Source organism: Rhamphochromis longiceps, linkage group LG7 (genome assembly GCF_057381845.1).
Source record: "Rhamphochromis longiceps isolate RC_006_pf linkage group LG7, R_longiceps_female_GT1.1, whole genome shotgun sequence".
Classification (NCBI taxonomy): Eukaryota; Metazoa; Chordata; class Actinopteri; order Cichliformes; family Cichlidae; genus Rhamphochromis; species Rhamphochromis longiceps.
Genome location: NC_140563.1, coordinates 45,985,161 through 46,003,707, shown reverse-complemented (window position 1 = coordinate 46,003,707; position 18,547 = coordinate 45,985,161). Strand labels below are relative to the sequence as shown.

The following is an 18,547-nucleotide window of genomic DNA, read 5'->3' as shown; positions in this document are numbered from 1 at the left end:
AGAGCAGAAAAGAACAGTGTAAGCCAAGGTCTGCTTGAATAGACTTGTACATTATAGAGTCATCACCTACAGTACATAAAGATGCATGGGAGGAAAGGCCACGCAATGTTTAGCTTATTTCTTGAATTGATAGCGAATGATGGAAGTTAATCAAAACAACTAATGGTCTTGTTGTGGCTCTTTATTGCACGTACACAAACACAAACCCCAAAGGTCAAAGGTCACTTATAGCTTATATTCAATTAGCAGGAGCTTAGAAGTCTATAAAAAACACATCCAAGCTTACTCTTTTTTGATGAAATGCAATCACACACCTACAAAACAGGATGTGCAAATGGTAAATGGACAGGTTCTTATAAGACCTCACCTGCATCATAACAGGACAGAGACAGACCCCTCCTCCGCCTTGCTGAAGGTGGCTTTGGCCATTTTCTGGTTGACTCCTCCTGCCCTTTCATTTCCTAGCAATCAGCTTCAATCTGTGGCAGGTATGGAGGGAGAGATAACATTAGGGAGACATCATGGGGAGATATCTGCTCAGCCAAGACATTATTTAGTGCTCTCAAAGCATCCAAGAGGCAACCTCTGTCAGACAACAAGGCTCCAGCATGTCCACACAGGACAGAGAAATAGGTAGATAGAAGGACATGGAAGAATTACTGATGGGCTGATAAAGTATTTTGTTATCTGAACAGTCTGCCTTCCTGTTTCTGTCCTCCTGTGCTATGTTACTGTCTGTCTGCTGCAACTCTCTTTCAATGACTCAATCCATGTCTGTCTGGCTGAGTTACTTTGAGTGTCTCCCAGTGTTCCTCCCTCTCTCACCTTATGTTTCCCACTGTAACTCTGTCTCTATTACTTTGCCTTCTTTCTTTCGCGCTTGTGAATAATTAATGTCTACCGGTTCGATGGTAATAATAGAACAGATCTGGAGGTGACAAATGGGATGGCCAATAGGCTTCATCCTTCCTTCTTCAAAGAGTTACAAAGTTAGCTGGGCTCATTTGGTGGGCGTGTACACCCATATATTTGTGCCACTTTTTTTTTTTCTTCCCTCCATGTTTGTGTGTGCATGCACATGCAGTTGTGTGTATGTGATTTAAGACAGGGAGATGAAAGGGACTTGTAATTACAGGGAAGCATATCTGTCTACTGCAGAAGTATCCGAGGAATGGCATAAAATGGGCCAGAAGCCTGAGGTCATTAGATCTGGAGCATGTGTGCGTGCTCGCATGCCCGTGTGCGAGAAAGTGACAAAAGCAAAGAGCGTGTGTGCGCGAGAGAAAATGGGAGACACGGATAGATCAGCTTATAATTTCAGTTCCTCGGAGTCGACCTCTGAACTCTGCTTCTCATTATTGGCTCTGCCGTGCTCGCTTCTCAGCAGTAGCTGATTGTGGTTAGACCGAGGAGGCAGTCTTATTGCCGGAGAGGAATCACAGAATTTCCTGCGCTCAAAATACACTTGTGTAAACATTCCAAAATATCAAATGATAGGGATTTCACTGTGTGCTGTGCACATGGATAATCCCATGCAAAGGCTGTGGTTATAATACTGTCCCACTGTCTCTTGTCTGCTTTCCGCTCTTCCATCCCGTCCTCCCACTTTCTGTCTTGGGATTTTGGCTTCTGTTCTCCACTTCGTCCTCTCTTTCCTTCTAACCATTCTTCGTTTGTTTCTCTCTTCACAGTTGAGGATGACTTCATTGGTCTCGGTGAGCTGCCAGAAACGTTCCCCTCAGACCCCCCAGAGCCGCTGCCCGTGTTTTTAATGGAACCAGAGGAGGCCTACATAGTCAAGAACAAGCCTGTTAACCTGTACTGCAAGGCCACACCTGCCACCCAAATCTACTTCAAGTGCAACAGCGAGTGGGTTCACCAGAAGGAGCACACTGTGGAGGAGAGGGTTGACGAGAACTCTGGTCAGTAGAAAGATCGGCTACGTGCTGACTAGCAACTCTGTTTTAGAAGACATCATGCTGCACAGACCATTAATAAAAATTGTTTTCTTCACAGAAATGCATCCTGACAGCTAAAACATGATTTGGTTTTATATTATCGTTTAAGAAAATCAAAGCAGTTGGTTAAGGTTCGCAGAAGATTGTTGTTCTGATAAAAAGTTGGAAACGTAACCTTGAATCACAATATGATGTTTTCATATTTTCCCAAAAGCAAGTGTATGAGTATGAGTTCTGACAAAAGTGTCTTTACAAACATACGCTCAATGTGAATCTCTGCTTATAAATCTTATTGTCCAGCATATTTAACTGCTGACCTTGCCACTCAGACTGTAGGTGAGGTATCTTTCATTTGGCACCATCATTTCCATCACAATCATACGTTTATGCATTTGAGTGTGTATATTTTGTTTCAGTGCCTGCTCAATAATCCAGATAAGGATATTCCAGAAAGTTTTTCAAACAGTGTTTGTGGAGTGGAGAAAGAGTTTGCCGCTCATTCAACTGACCTCTTCAGTTTCTGCAGGTTTCCTCAACTTCATAAACAACACAGATTAGTGATCCTTTATGTGTCAGGAGTTTTAGCAACAGCTGAGATGCATTTTTTTCTCAAAAACACAATGTTTTTCTGGCTTTCAAACCTGAAAACACCCTACAGTACACCAAAAATTGTTCTGCCCCGAGGATCGGGTCCTCTGGCACAAGAGCAAAACGATGTACGCGATTAAGTGCTGAGGAGATTGCCGTAATTTGGGGATACCAAGCAACTTTTGGCACAACACAGAAGAGCTGCCTTGTTGGGCCTGAACCCCTACAGACCAGATGTCACTCCTTTAGCGATGATGTTGTCACATCCTTGTCGGGGGAGAAAAGGTGGTTTGAGCGGGAAAGTCAAGGAAGCTGCGTATGTGAAAAGAGAACGGCCATCTCTGAACTAAGAAAAGGGTAGATCTTTCAGTGCTGTGATTGCAGTCATTTCCCAATTTTCTGTGAATAGTATTCCTGACTGTGGATCAGTGTTCTTGTCAATTTACATTTTAAACTGAGCTCGTGCCTCGTTGTTAGTCAGTGGTTCCAGTTTCCGTCATTATGCAGCTGAGACTGAAGAGTTCATTTGGGTGAGTGATGAAACGTTTCTTCCACTGAAAACGTTGCGCATAGATGAACAGAATCAACTTTTTGGGATATGTCTGTTTACGTACCTGTTTTGTTGAGCATCAAGAGGAAGTGATGGTAGTGAAGCTCCGGTACGGTTGTTTTTAAGAATTCAGTCCCCAAAGGCACCAGAGCCATTACACACAACAGCCCAGCACTGATTGGCTGCATTCAGCCGCTGTATTGGAAATTGAGTTCGTTCTGTCACCCACAGGTACCAATCACATCGCATTTACCCTTTTCATTCCACTGTTTTGACACACACACACACACACACACACACACACACACACACACACACACACACACACACACACACACACACACACACAGATAGTTTCTCCTTTACTTAAACGTGAATTCACACACATATGCATACACTTTGAACATCGGAAAGCGTGTTTTAACTTTGGCATTTAATATAAAATACCTCTGAAGTTCCATTTTACTGCAATATACAGTATGGGGGAAAAAAATAGCAGTGTTAAAGATGACAGCCAGAGCATATACAAAAGAAGTATTACAGCAGTGGTACAAGATACAAAAGCAGATACACAGACAAAAGGATTCTTGCAGTGAGCACAAACATGAAAGGAGTTATTGGGGAAAAAAACAAGAAAAACAACACGCTTTCCAACCTGAAATACTTTTATTTTGTGACCTAGTGTACTTTAGGTAGAATACACCGATCTGAGCTTGTGTTTCGTAGTTATGATTATGACAAAGAAGAGGGTGAGGTATCAGTGGCTCTTAGCCTTTATGTCAGAAGGTTTTTAGCTAAAAGCATCAACACGGAAAACAACCCACACATCATACACGCACCCACTCTACATAGCCATATCCACAGGCTATTTACTGCAAAGACATTCATTTATTTATGCTCTTGCACCCAGCACAAACACACACAACACCACAAGAGCTCAGTGGATGTGTGTAGCCCTTCTCATCCCACTCCACTGCGCTCTGATTTCCCCAGATTGACAAAAAAGAAGCACCAATAGAATACGGCCAGCATGGTCAATAACACTGACAGTGTAGCCTAAAGAAATCTGATATCTTCCTCTGTACGAGTAAATCTTGAGCCCATTTTCTCTTTTTCTCTCGTCTTACCTCTGTTAAGGTGTTCTGATCATAAAATAAGAGATTGCGAGATCAAAAATGTTTATGAGACAAAGGATAGAAATTCCATTCAACTTTTCTTTTAAATACAATCAATTAAATTGTTAAAACTTAAAATTTTTTACTCTTTACTCCTTGCACTTTTGCACAGTGCTATACATACAGGGGAACACTGTATACATATTTGACTTTTATCCCAAATATACACAAACAAAGGGAAGAGACATAGTGCAAAGGTTTTAAAGGGCACATAGTTAAAAAGATAAAACTAGGTTCTATTTAAAAGATTTCACCTTCTTCGATCAGTATTGTAGCATAAACCATACAATAAAAACACAGGGACATCCCAGAAAAAAACTTGGGAAAATGTGATTGATGAGCACATGTCAGGGAAAAGACACAATTTTCCTGTCACTGAACATGCTTTGGAGTACAGGAACATCAGCCTCTAAGAAATGGAAAGAGAATTACACAGCTGTAATTCTGCCAACTAAAAGCTTTCCTCAAAAACACATCTCTCTTTCTCTCTCTCTTTTTTTACTTACAAAAAGGACTTTTCTTCTGTTAAAAAGGCTACAAATCAGCTTTGACTCAATCCTGTGAGGCAGTAAAACATATAAATGTAAATGTTGCGAATACTTTTTAAAGGCACTGAATGACGCAAATGACATTCATTTTAAAATTTAAGATGTTTGCGTCATGAAATCCTACCGGCTGAAAGCACAATGTGTGCGTCATCAGTAGCTGGAATGCAATCAGCAATACAGGACTTGATTCACTGTACACAGCATGAACCAACTTACCTGCTGCCTTACATCACTGGTGCTGAAGTGGCTTCAGGTATATGTAATGTCTAAAGGTTTTTTTATTCCCATGAATCTAAGGTGCTGTAAGCCACAAGTAGCACATGAGCATTAAAAAAAAATACACTGCATAAAAACGATTAACACCTCAACAAGTGGCATGATTGTACATGATCTTTTTGTAAGGAGCCGGTGATTACATGCAGAGTAAAGGGGCCATTTGAAGAGTTTCTTTTGATCAGCAGCCAGTTATAAAAGTAAAACATGTGGCCATAAACCATTTCAAATTGGTTGGTGCTAGATTGGATCAGCAGGAGGGCTGCTTTGCTGTGATTGGTTATTCAGTTGTCTGCCGTATGTGACGACAGACTCTTCTGACAATCTGGTAGATAAAGGTGCATTAGAAGAAGCGAATTAAAAAGTACTGTCTGAAATGTTTTTATCACTGTGAGCTTCACTTTATGTGCAGGTGTTTCACAAAGAAAGGCAGGTCATTTAGAACCAAAGCCACTGAGAAAACATTCATAATTTTAAAGGTAAGAACAAGGCATTAGCTACCCAGCTTGCATTACTAAAATATCATTGCACATTATGGCTTCAATAAATATATCTGAGTGATGTTCTGCTGATTATGTTAAAACTTTCCTGTGGTATTGTGTAAAATGATCAAACGAGGGATGTCAACTAGGAAATGGTTGAATAAATGCAATACTAGATTGTAATCTACCCACCTTGAATATGAGGTCAAAGGAAATTGGCTCATGTGCGCATCTACAATCATGTGAAAAGAACATTTTTACAGAACAGAGCATTTTGTGCAGTCCTGTGACAAAGTAAGTGCACCTTTACTGCTTCTATAGGACTTAATTTTGTTTGTTGGGTATAAAAAGAACTAGAAAGGACATGCAAGTAAGCCTGGACAGATACAACACCCAAGCAAAATAACTGGGTATTGAATGCAAAACCTTTTTGAAGATTTTGTAGGTGCTTAACGTGGCCCAAAAACATTGTAGCATTTTTAAAGGCACTTCATAGTCTCTGTGAGTGGAGAGTGCATTGATCTGTGCAAATGAGTAGCAAATTAATTATATGTAGGTGCAGGTAGTGTAACGTACACCGGAGACAGCCTGTCACTTTCTCTGAGATATACGTTAAAAGATCTAACAGATGCACCCTTCATCTCACAAGAATATCAGGGCACTTATGCCTCCCACCTCCTCCATCTCTCCTTCAGTGACCAATGGCGCCTGTTTTTGCTTGACTGGTTTGATCAATAATGTTTCCTGGTGCTAACAATAGGCTGCTAGGCTAGCTCATGTTAAAAACCACATAAATAATGAATCCTCTCAAAATGAAGCCCCTAATTTAGCCAGTTATTAATGGCTTAGGAAGATAGTAGCCCCGCCTCACTGGCCCTGACACAGTTTACACACCTTGATTTTAAATTGAATGGCCGGTTTTATTTTGTTATCATTGTATTGATATAAAGCACACTTAGAAATTCTAGCTGAGCACACATGAAGTCACTGGATGAGGTCAGCGGGCTCATTTCAGAGCTCTGATTTTTCCATCAGGGTGATTCTTCAGATGTGTTTGAAGTGCAACACAGGAAAGGAAGAGTTTAATCCAGGTTTAGTAATCCCCGTGAAGTCATGAATGACTCTTAAAGGAGACTGATAACCACTGCAGGCATCGTCATCATTTTCGATTCTCTAATGGTATAGAGTATGCTAACAACATCAGGCGGATAATTGATCACTGTAGAGCCCTTTATGTCTGCAGCGCTGACAGAAAAAAAACAAATGACTGATTCTTGCGCACATTTTAGACCTTCTGAGAATTATGAGAATCTACTTACTGTTTCCACTATTGATTTTCCCTCTGCTAGACTGGATGTGATGCTCCCACAAAAGCACATCCATCATCACATTCTCAAACTAACAAAACATCCTCTCAGGCGAGCATACTGGCATCAAGTAGCGACGACCAGAGGCGCACTCTTTGGCACTCGCACATATGTGTTGAAAGCCATACACGCCGAAGCAAACGGTGACACAATAGACGTGGCTGTACCCCTGCCTGCTGGCACACTGTGTAAATTTTACATGAGAGGTAAGCTAGTGTGTGGGATGTCACTATGCTTGCTCTGTGCCAGAACAAGGAGGCTGTGTGAATTCACTGAACCTGAAATAAATTGGCATGTTCGTTTTTTAACCATCCAATTTCTTTTGCATTTTCCATTCAACCAGAATGTCACACAGCTACCATGTAAACCAATCAGAGCTGTGCTCTAATAATCTAAGGAAAAAGGTTCAGGATTTACACAGAGATAATGGTTTTTAATGGGCATACCAGCAGAGCAGGATTAGTATTCACTCCTGAGATGCTGTCTCAGGCAGTTATCAGGCAATAATCTCTCACATAATAATTAGTGATAGAAAGTCTGCTGTTACATTAACATGAGTGGCAGAGATGACTGCACATATGTAAAACTAAAGTAACACTGAGCCGGCACAACATTTGATTTGAGCCAGGAGCCTTGATTCAGATTACTTCTTTCTTTTCTTCTCCGGTTTTCACATCACAAACTAAATTAACAAATTGTTGCAAATTAGCTTATCATCTGAATCAGTTGGCAGTGATTCACGCTGCAAAGAGCTGGATGTCAGTCAGAGATTAGATTACTGATTAAATGCACATTGCGGCACAGATGAGTCAATGATCTATGACACAGTTTTGAGACTGTACATAATAGCGATGCCACATTGACAGCACATGGTGTCTCTTAGGTAAGCTTAGTTAAAAAGATATTTTTAGCATAATGGCTAAGTTAGAAACACCCAGATATACAGTTTAGAGCTCTGGCTGATGTTGGATTTAGATGCCACAGAGCTGTTTTTGGAGATCTGTCAACACAACACAGTTGCATCTAATACAAAGCAATGATGATTTGACAGAATGGTCAGTACTACTGTCAGCGGTTGCTATAAGGCACACATACAGTAAGACCTACATAATGATATTTTCTGCTTTATTGGCTCAGCCCAAACACTGTAAGCTTTGTTGCTTTGTGATTTATTTTTTATTTTTTTTGTGGAAATTTCCAAACTTGATTATCTAGAGCAGGGGTGTCGAACATAATGCCCATGGGCCAGAATCGGCCCAGTCAGGCTGTGGAAAAAGTGAAGGAGGGCATACCTTTTTTACTGTTTTCATAAGACTTCCCCCACTGGCCATTCGCACTGCACCAAAGTAATAGAGATAAACAGTGACATGACAGGAACATTTTTTTCACCATCTGCTATAGAAATACTTATTTATTTTTTTATATGGGTCTTTGGTTTAAAAAAAAAAAAAGGTCTGTTTTATTATTACAAAACACTCTGAGCAATGAGATACCAGAAAATATTCAGTTATTTTGTACATTAATTCTCACAATTTAAGTCCAAAGAGTCGTGCTGACAGATTTTTCATTTACTTGAGCAGCATTTCTTCATCTTGTATGAAACCTGAGACGTACTGTTGAAATTGCTCTTCTTTATCTTATAATAAGATACCTCAGAGATTCATTCGGGATGTTGTTAAACTTCTTTACATTGAAAGAAAGGGCAGCTTCACTGGTCCGACCCAAGATGTAAAATGATTTTGACAGCTATGACTTGGAGAATGGTACAGTAGAAAAACAAAAAGTGCAAAATTCAAAACTGGTACCTATCAATACCTACCCTTAAAGTTGCAAATAGGTACCGGTAATTTATTCATTTAATACAGTAACTCTAACTTTGAAGAAGAAAAAAACTCCCTTACAGTTGTAGTCTTTTGTCAACACAGGCATTAATCATTAATTCCACCACAGCCCACTGTTTAAATTAGCGTGCACTCTGTACAGCCCTTTTAATTTGTGCCCTGTCAAGAGACCCCAGCCACACTATTCTTTTTGAATTAACAGACAATGATAGGGGGTTGTTGCAGACAACCTAATGTTCAACAATAGGATTAAAATGACCCAAAGATTTGAACATTTTTGCAGAAAAAAATAGAAAAAAAGTTTGCACCACTCTTTAAGTGCTGAGTTAAAATAGATTTGTTACCAATTCAACAAACAGTTAGTCATCGTCTCAGCTAACAACAAACCTTTCTACAGGGCAAGGCACTAAAACTCGATGACTAATGACTGGGGGGGAAGCAAATGACAGGCAGTGTTTTGGAACTGATGTCAGGGCCTGAATTTGGTATACAAACAACATGGTGCTGATGGCACAGGCAGCTGCTGATGGTGTAATGGTGCGGGGAATGCATACAAAAAGGCGATTCAAGAACAACTGGCAGCGATTTGATAGTCCCACTTTCACATCATTGCTGACCAGGTACATGAGCATGAGAGTTCCAGGAAAATGACATCAGCTTAATTTCTTTCCAGTAGGATACACAAACCCCTTATCTAAGCCTAATGGGGCAGCACTGTTGGGATGAGGTGGCATGGGATATTCACAGCGTGAAAGTTCTTTTTAAAAAATCTGCACAAATGTTGCAGGACTGCTGGATGTGGATCCATGCAAAATGCGAGATGTTCCAGTGCCCAGCAGCATCCAAATGCAGTTATAGGGACCATCTCCATACATATGGAATACTTTACTTCTATTAGTTACAAGCGTGCTCTCGGTTTAGTTCGGATACTTGTTGAGATTCTCATGATGTCTGCAAAACGCAGTCTGTTGCAAATGCATTTTTTTCTCAACCTAGCCTTTTTGAATGCATCATTGTCCTCTTAAATGTCCCATCCTGTCAGAAAAAATATTATGGATTGAGAAATGAAATAAGCACTGTACTTCAATAAACGTCGGTGTGTCACATAACGCACGCATAGACTGTTCCTAGGTTGCATGTACATAACTCAAATACTCCAACAAATAGGCATTTACAGACATGCAGAGATGTGCACACGCTATGGTAGCAGCATAATCTGCTCTAGAGGGGCAGCTGTGGGTAGAGGCATTTGTTTCGGGGATGATTTGTTTGTTTGGGCCCTGGCACCCAGATGAGCAGTAATCAGAGGAGTTAGCAAACAGGATTGTGTTAGCCATGACGCTGAGAATCCTCCCCCACAAGGCCCAGACCCAAGCAGCTCAGTGCTCTGGCTCTAGAATCAGGACAGACTGACACAAATATGTGTTGTTTGAGTTTGGTGTGTATGATGTCACATTATTTTAACCATTTCAGCTGTCCATCTGTTTATATTTTCTGGTGTTCAAATTAATGTCATTTTCCTGCACGGTCAATTCTTTGTTTTTTGTTCTCTTTACTGTTTCACGTCTCCGTGATTTAAAAAAAAAATCCTTTATGTTCTTTTTCCCAGGTTTGGTCGTGAGGGAGGCCAGCATAGAGATCACTCGGCAGCAAGTGGAGGAATTGTTTGGGCCAGAGGACTTCTGGTGTCAGTGTGTGGCCTGGAGCTCCGCTGGGACCACCAAGAGCCGCAAAGCTCATGTCCGCATCGCCTGTGAGTATACTCCCCCTCCTTTCATCCCTCTCTTCAGGCCATTATTCACTTATCATCTCTCTCATCTTTGTATTTCTCTCCAAACAAAACCTCTCGGTTGCCAAGAAAACACATCTCAGCGATGGACTTGTGTATCTTCACAGATTCTGGAGATAGTAGCAGTGAAAAGGAGGTTTTGCTAACATGAGATTCAAGCGTCCCTTTGAACTTGAGTTGGTAAAAAGCCAGTACAGTGGTTTCCTTGCGGGCAGCACAGACCTGAAGAAGAAGCACAGAGGGGGAGAAAAAGAGCTGAAGTGGCGTCTGTGCACTAGGAGAGCTGTGGTGCATGTTTATGACTTCATTTGTGTATGGTCCTCCTTTGTTCTCGGTTTGTCGTCCTGCTGAAAAAGCACCACGCAATTGTTTCTAAATAATGAGAAACATTCTGTACTGGATCTAAAGTTTGGGCTCATTTTTTAACAGTTTTCCCCAAAGGATGTGGCAAAGAAAATCAGAAAAAAAGGGTAATGAAACCCCAGAAGACATGATGCAGAAAGCAAGAGCTGCTTAAGTCTGACTGTGACATCAAGGCAACATTTTTGCAACACAGCTATTACGTGACACAACTACTTACACGTTTTTGTCAAAATTCCACCTGAAGGAAATCCTATTATAGTATCGGCTAGATCATTGCACTTCCACCTCCTGTCAAGTAGTTTCAAGGCACCGTGACTGATGCATCTTTCCCATCTTCACTGTTTCTCTTTAGACTTGTGGCAAACTGGGGAAAAAAACCCCTGCAATACACACTTGGAGAGTGTATTGTAGTTTATGTCAAATATATTGTCAAAACTGGATAAGGATATGACTTGAGCTGTTGATGTTTGGTGGGGAACTGTCAGAATGATTTCATCTTTGCTATACAGTGCATCAGAAAGCACCTCGCAAAGTCAATATCCAGGATTTCACCTGAACCGCTCAATTAAAAGCAACTTAGCAGTGATGGAGCTGTCTCTCCCTATTTTTATTCGATCATCTCCACTTCTTTGTATTACTAACTCTGTATTTGCTCCATATTCTGCACAGTTTGTCTCTGAATTTAGTGCATTCCCCTTTATTTCCAACACCAGTATCTCTTCCTATTACTGCTTCTATTATACTAGCCTGGTGAATCCGAATCACGCCTCTCAGTCTCCCACTGAGTCCACTCCCGCTGCTCCACCTCCTATAATCACCCGTGATGAGCAGCCTGCCAGCACTAACCTATCCCTCAAATCACAATGGACCCCTCTTCCCCTCCCATTAGCTTCTGCTGAATGGATTAGCTCCTCTACTGGGCTTTCTCTCCAGGCAGGCTTCTTGTCAGAGCCAGACTCTATCCCGTTAGGCTAATGGAAACTGGGGTTGTTTTCCTCTCCTCTCCCATCATCTAAACATATACTGTTTAATCAGACGGTGAGTCACATCTAGCGCAGATGAGTTAAGAGGCTGCCGTGTTGAAGAAGGAGCTTTCAGACTTGCTGGAAGTTCGGCTGAAATTATTGTGAGAGCCTGTCAGAGGAAGAGAGAACGTGTGCATTTCTTGTGTGTCCTTCCCTTCATGTGACCTCCACAGAACCGTTTTAATTGGCCTCTATTTTTGGGGTGCAGTTATTGCTTGCCACCGAGGGGTAATGAAAGTATTTTCACAGAAGCAAATTAAATAAATTAATCAAATCAGAAGAAATGGCTTTCAGGACTGGCGGAGGGGAATCATACACAGAGAGAGCAAATTGATTTTCTTGTCTGTTTGTGGACTTTTGGAGCAGGTAAAACCAAAGCAGCATTGCATGTGACTTTCCTCGGGATTAAAACTCTCAGAGTAGGCCTCCTGATATCGGATTGCACCAGTAGCTAATGATTTACTAAGCAAGAAAAGTAATAATTTCTGAAGTCCGCAGTGCTGGTGTAATTTTGCCTGACAAGTAGCCACTTAAGGTAATGGTTGTCATATGTGTATCTTTCTGTGGGCCTGCGAGGCTGGAAGTGTTTGCTTGCTGAGGGGAGAATGGTGTGTCTCCCGCAGGAATGTCTACTCAGCTGCTCCCACACCCTCTATGCCGCAGTACCGCTCAGGGTTACGAGAAGTGAGGAAAGGAGAGACTCCAGCAGGGAGGTGTAATTTAAACCGACATCCAATAAAAATCTATATTGCAAAATAATCGCTCGTATGCTACTTACTGTTTCATCACAGGTACATTTTGATTAGTGAACTACAAAAGCAGCGGGTGTTCAATTTTTAGTTGAATAAGAAGGCTGAGGACTAAAAGTGTGAATATTCCACATAAACACACAAACACTGGCCTTTGCCACTGATAGTAACAGTGTTGCCTGTTAAGCGAATTTATGCTCTGAATAGTAAATGCATAATTTAACTAAGAAGAGCTATGAAATGAAAGGAAGAAAAAGAATTGGGTTTTGTTCCAAACAAAAAGAGAATAAAATATGTAATAGGAACCCACCGGCCACTTCATTAGGAACAATTTGCTAATAGCAGGTTGGACTTTTTTTTTGCATTCAGAACTGCCTCAGTTCTTCATGGCACAGATTCAACAAGGTGCTGGAAACATTCGTGAGAGATTTTGGTCCATATTGACACATTTGTAGCCCATTCATCGCCTGCATGTACATGATGTGAGATGAGATGTTGTGGCCATGGGAGTTCTTTGTATACAGTGAACTTACTGTCATATTCATGAAACCAGCTGGAGATGATTTGAGTTTTGTTTATGCAAAATTCTGACCCTACCATCTGAATGTCACAGCAGAAATCAAGACTTGTCAGACCAGGCAGCATTTTTCCAATCTTCTGAGCCCATGCGAGCTTTAGCTGCAGTTTCCTATTCTTAGCTGATAGCAGTGGCGCCTCGCGTGGCTGCTTTAGCCCATCTGCTTCAAGGTTTGACATGTCAAACGGTTATTTGAGTTACTTTTCCGTTCCTTTCAACATAAAGCAGTCTAGCCATTCTCCTCTGACACCTGGCATCAGCAAGTCTGGTATTTCAGAAACTGTTGCTCAATAGATATTTTCTCTTTTTTGGGTGTTTTCACTTTATTCAGGATCAGGGGCGGGGGTGCCAAAACACCTCGGACAGGTCGCCCGTCCAATGCAGAGCTTAGACAGAAACCATTCACGCTCACATTCACACCTATGGCCAGCTGTTAGTTAACCTGACACATGCATGTTTTTGGACTGTGGGGGAAGCCAGAGTACCTGGACAGATAATTTAATTTGTTAGATTTGACTGTAGTGCAAATTTTATAAATCATAAAGTTATCAGTGTGTACCTGTCATACCGTGACTTCTAATTATTTTATCGTTAAGGTAGCATCCATCGCTATAGAATAGTTCTGATGTATCTCCTTTCCTTTCCTCCTGCCCACACACAGCTTGTGTGTCCTTGGATTGAATTGGAAAAACCTCTGTCAAAGAATATACCCCTGCAGTCATTCTTTCTTTTAATTTCATACCAGACTTTTACGGAAATTACTTTCAATTCAGCAGTCACCCTTTCAGCCATTACAATACATTGAAATGTGCTGAATTATAACATATTCCCCTGAAGACACGGGTACTCACAGGTTGAACTGGAACAAGGATACCTCATGAATTTGTTATTTTAAGGATCATTTTTCCAAATAAAAAATGAACCGTAAAATGACTATAGGTATTCTTTAGTGTTTCCAGGTGCTGCATCATCATGTATTCTGTAATAGGAACATGATCTGTCTTCTTCCCTTCGGGGATGCAGACCAGTTCATTCTAAACAGTGAAACATGTCTATTTTAAAATAATGTCTCTAAACCTAATAGCTATTGAATGAAATGAAAGCAAATGAAGAAACAAACAAAAAAAAATCTGTTGTGATCAGTCTTTGGAGATCTCTCGTTTTATTACAGGTGGTAATGCTCTTTTCATTCTGTATCCATTCATACACCATCTCCCCAGACACTGAAAAGCATTTCTTTACTCTGATAGATAAGGAAAGTGTATCCTGTTACACACTGTGCCTAAGAGTCTTGAGAGTCTTTAGAGATTTACACGCAGTTTGCTTTGACTTTTCAAGTGCAAATCCTGCCATACGATCTGTGTCACTTCAGACTGTATGCCCACATCTAAAGTCCATGTGCTATTCTAGGACTATAAAATATAATAAATCTGTGCCTTATGTTGGTACACAATGTCAGTAGCTGTACATTTCTGTATTAGCAGCATTCTCTGAAGAAGAACAGCTGTATCCTTTTAAAAGATCGAGTCCCTGAATGAAGGTCACTGCAGGATTTGTTTTCATGGACACAGTTAGGTGTGGGTTGAAGAAGAAACTAATATATCTGCTTGCTGTGGACTTTCCATGTGGTCCCTCTGCTTTTAGGGTTCCTTCAGGTACTTCGGCTTCAACAGTCCAATGACATGCAGGTTAGGTTAGCCGGACTTTCTAAATTGGCCATAAGGGTGGATGTCATCATGCAAATCTCTGTGTGTTTGTTAGCTGTGTGATGGACAGGCAACCTCTTCTGTCTCTGCCCCGCTTCTCTGTCCCCAGTGTCACAACTCTGGTTGGTTAAGCATTTAAAAAAATAGAGAAGGGATGGGTGAACTTTTTTTAATGTTAATTAAGAGCCCATGTTGGCTTATCAAAAATAGGATCTTCAGGTCAGCCTTCATTCTATAGCTTGTATAGTTCAGTGCTGCCAACATCAAAAGCTACAGGAAGTTGGTGTAATGCAAAATACAGTTTTATAACTGGGTTTTTTGTTTTTTTTGAAGCGCAATGTAAAACGAATTAAATGTAGTAAGTAACATGTGGCATGTGGTTGTTTTTCTAGAGAAAAGAGCTCTAATGGGTGCAATCATGTCCAAGTCTCTCCTCTGAGCAGCTCATCTCAGTTAGACTTCCTGGTAAAATAAAATACAGTAGATGACATTATTTTTCAATATTTTGATGAAAAATTAACATACATTACAATACATTACATTACATTACATTTCAAAATGCATTTTTGGTAGAATAACCAGTGACATCTGTTAGATTATAAAGCTTGCATTCTCGACATTGGTAAGTTGTCATATTTCCGATTGACTGACAGATGTATAAATATCTACCAACTACTCAAGGCCACCTTTGTGGTACTTCTTGCTGCAGTTTGCTGTGATGGCACGCACGCATGCACACAAACACTCACACTCTCTCTCTCTCTCTCTCTCACTCACACACACACACACACACACACACACACACACACACACACACACACACACACACACACACACACACACACGGACGCACGGACGCACACAAAGAAAGAGACAGCTGGTGATAGAGCCTTTTGGTTTGTTTTACCCTTCAGTCATTCTTGACTGTGCGCGTTTCCTCATCCACATACAGTATAGGTGCCACATTTTGTACATTTGTCTCCTCAGGAAAGGGAACAAAGTTATGTAGAATTGTTGTCTGGAATAAAATATGTTTTTGTGCTTTGCTGAATGAAGTTATTCACCCCCAAACCGAATGTGTCAATAAAAGTGTGTATGACGAGAATTTTGCAATGCTTGTGAAAATGGTATCACTGGGGTTTGGAGGATTGATTGTAGACATGATGCTTCAGTGCCTCTAACGTTGCTAAGTACTACTGTACCTCCTCTCCTCTCCTCGCCCCTTCTCGTCAGTTGATGCCCACTGCTACTGTCTCAGTCTGTGCAGCATGATATATGTCTAATGGGCTTCAGGTTCCAGTGTAGCATGACACCTTCAGTAATCCTAGCCTGTCAGCTCCACTATACCTTCCCTGCACTAATCCATAAGGGCTCTCACGCCAAGAAAATGTTGGTTTTCTGATGGAGCGCAAGTGAGCCCCTTCTCCATATTTTCCATCCATCTATTTCAAGCAATCTGTGTGTGTGTGTGTGTGTGTGTGTGTGTGTGTGTGTGTGTGTGTGTGTGTGTGTGTGTGTGTGTGTGTGTGTGTGTGTGTGTGTGTGTGTGTGTGTGTGTGTTGAAGATGAGCTTGGAGACATAACACTCACCTATAGTCTGTTTTATATATACTGCTTTTACATAGGCAGGTCTTATTGACAACTTAACCTTTCTTTTCTTTTAATTGTTTTTATAGTTTGTGACATTAACACTGGTCGGCTTTGTGTTTAATCTTAAACATATTTCAGGATATACTGTCGATCTTCCAGTATGATACACTTTCATTTAGCACTAATACACAATGTCTTTTATGTGTTTTTTCAGACTTGAGAAAGACATTTGACCAGGAACCTCTTGGAAAAGAAGTGTCACTTGAACAGGAAGTGTTACTTCAATGTCGCCCACCCGAAGGCATCCCAGCTGCTGAGGTAAGGTCCAAAAGGGTGTTTCATGAAGCCAGTGCACGTTTGTTGTTAGGATAATATGTTTGAACAGGTAAGTACTTTTCAGGGAAATGAAGGCAAAATGCTCTCACCTCAAATCCACCCAACTGACTTCTTTAAAAAGAGGTAATTTTCACTGACTTTTGGGATGGGTTTTTGGAGATATGCCATCATTATTCTTGGCATTATTTTTTGTTAAGTATATAAAATGTTAAAATATCACCTACAATATTGTACTGCATAGTGAGCTCATGCATTTTTTAGCATATATTGTAATTTTGGTAGTGTCAGTCACTGATTCTGTTCTTCTATTCTCTAAATAATTCAGGTAGAAACTGTGTGTTGATTACAGAATTTGCCTCAGTTTTAAACTTGCCTATTTCAGAGGTTTCAAATAAAATAACACTGAATAAATCTGACACGCCACACTGCGCAGATAAGGACATTTTTCACCACTGCCCGGGTTATTAAAGTTCTTTGGGTATTTCCTGAACGTCGGCCTGTCACTGCAATTTGGAGGAGAGAAAATTGTAATTATCTGCCGAGGGATAAAAAAAAAAAATACATTCAGTTGTGTGACTTTGCTACCTTAGCTTGGCCAGTATCTCCTCCCTGCCGTTCTTTCTCCCTGCCCGACAGTAGAACCCTATTAGGACTGTATTTGAAAAGGCTCAGTTGAGATTGCAGGACCATAGATACAGGATGAAAGTGTGGTTTGATGGTTTGGTCGGGAGGTGGTTTTTTTTCAGTTGTGAGTTGTAGGGACTGAACTCTGTAAAAGCTTATGAATGACCTGGAAAAGCTGAGTTAAGTGAGTGGAACTGCACAGCATTTATCCCTGCTGAAAGTGCTGACAAGCTCAATGGACGAAAGTTTAGGAGTAGCACTCCGCAGACTCTCCTCATACAAGCCAGGCTTTAGTCAGATAGTTTTCCTGTAACAGCTGTATAGTAATGGTGATTTCTACAGCCTGTCTGAGGTTACTGTAAGCCCTGGATTAGCTCAGTGTAGCGATCAAAGACCTAGCTTGATTACAATCATACCACATCCTTCTGAATTGCTGTGGCAATCCAGATGTACAGTGAAGAGTAAACAGGAGATTCTGTTCGCCTGGAGTAAAGGAGCCGCTGTTGTTTTAGTGTAGATACCATCAATTGAGAAAACAGAGCACTCATACGATGTTTAGCTATTGTAGTAATTGACCTCTTTTAAAAACATTATAGTCTTTTCAGATTTCCCTTCACTTGTATTCAGACTAAAGTCAGTAATTGCTTTCTATTTACTTTTCTTTCCATGATCTACCTGACTTTTCAGTGTGTGTACAGAGGCACACTTCCAGCTCTTTTAACTAGTCCCTCTTACCTCATGGCTGCTAAAAAAGACAACAGTCCCATTTTACTAGATAGTTCCCCCACCCTTTTCTTCTGAACTCAAACTCAGCTGCCTCGGAGGGAAAAAGGACAAAACCGAATGCTGCTTTTTCATCTGTGTTTGTCAGGCCTCTTCTCACATAAGCTCGCCAGAGAAAAAACCTTGGAAAAAGCAGATGGGCTAAGTCTGTGGTTACATATGAATCTGGAGAAATATGTAGCAGCCGCTGTTGAGAGAAAGATCTGTCATATTTCACCGGCTC

The 18,547-nt window shown here is 40.9% G+C and overlaps 1 protein-coding gene across 3 annotated transcripts in view; it reads left to right on the top strand.

Annotated features, from left to right (window-relative positions):
* The window catches only part of unc5cb (unc-5 netrin receptor Cb), a 140,171-nt gene that overhangs the window by 64,242 nt on the left and 57,382 nt on the right, over positions 1–18,547 (top strand). For all 3 annotated transcript variants that reach the window (XM_085413893.1, XM_085413892.1, XM_085413894.1), the window contains exons 2-4: positions 1,692–1,922; positions 10,392–10,535; positions 16,796–16,899. In XM_085413893.1, coding sequence (XP_085270019.1) covers positions 1,692–1,922; positions 10,392–10,535; positions 16,796–16,899 — 479 coding nt within the window. The remainder of the gene's footprint in view (positions 1–1,691; positions 1,923–10,391; positions 10,536–16,795; positions 16,900–18,547) is intronic.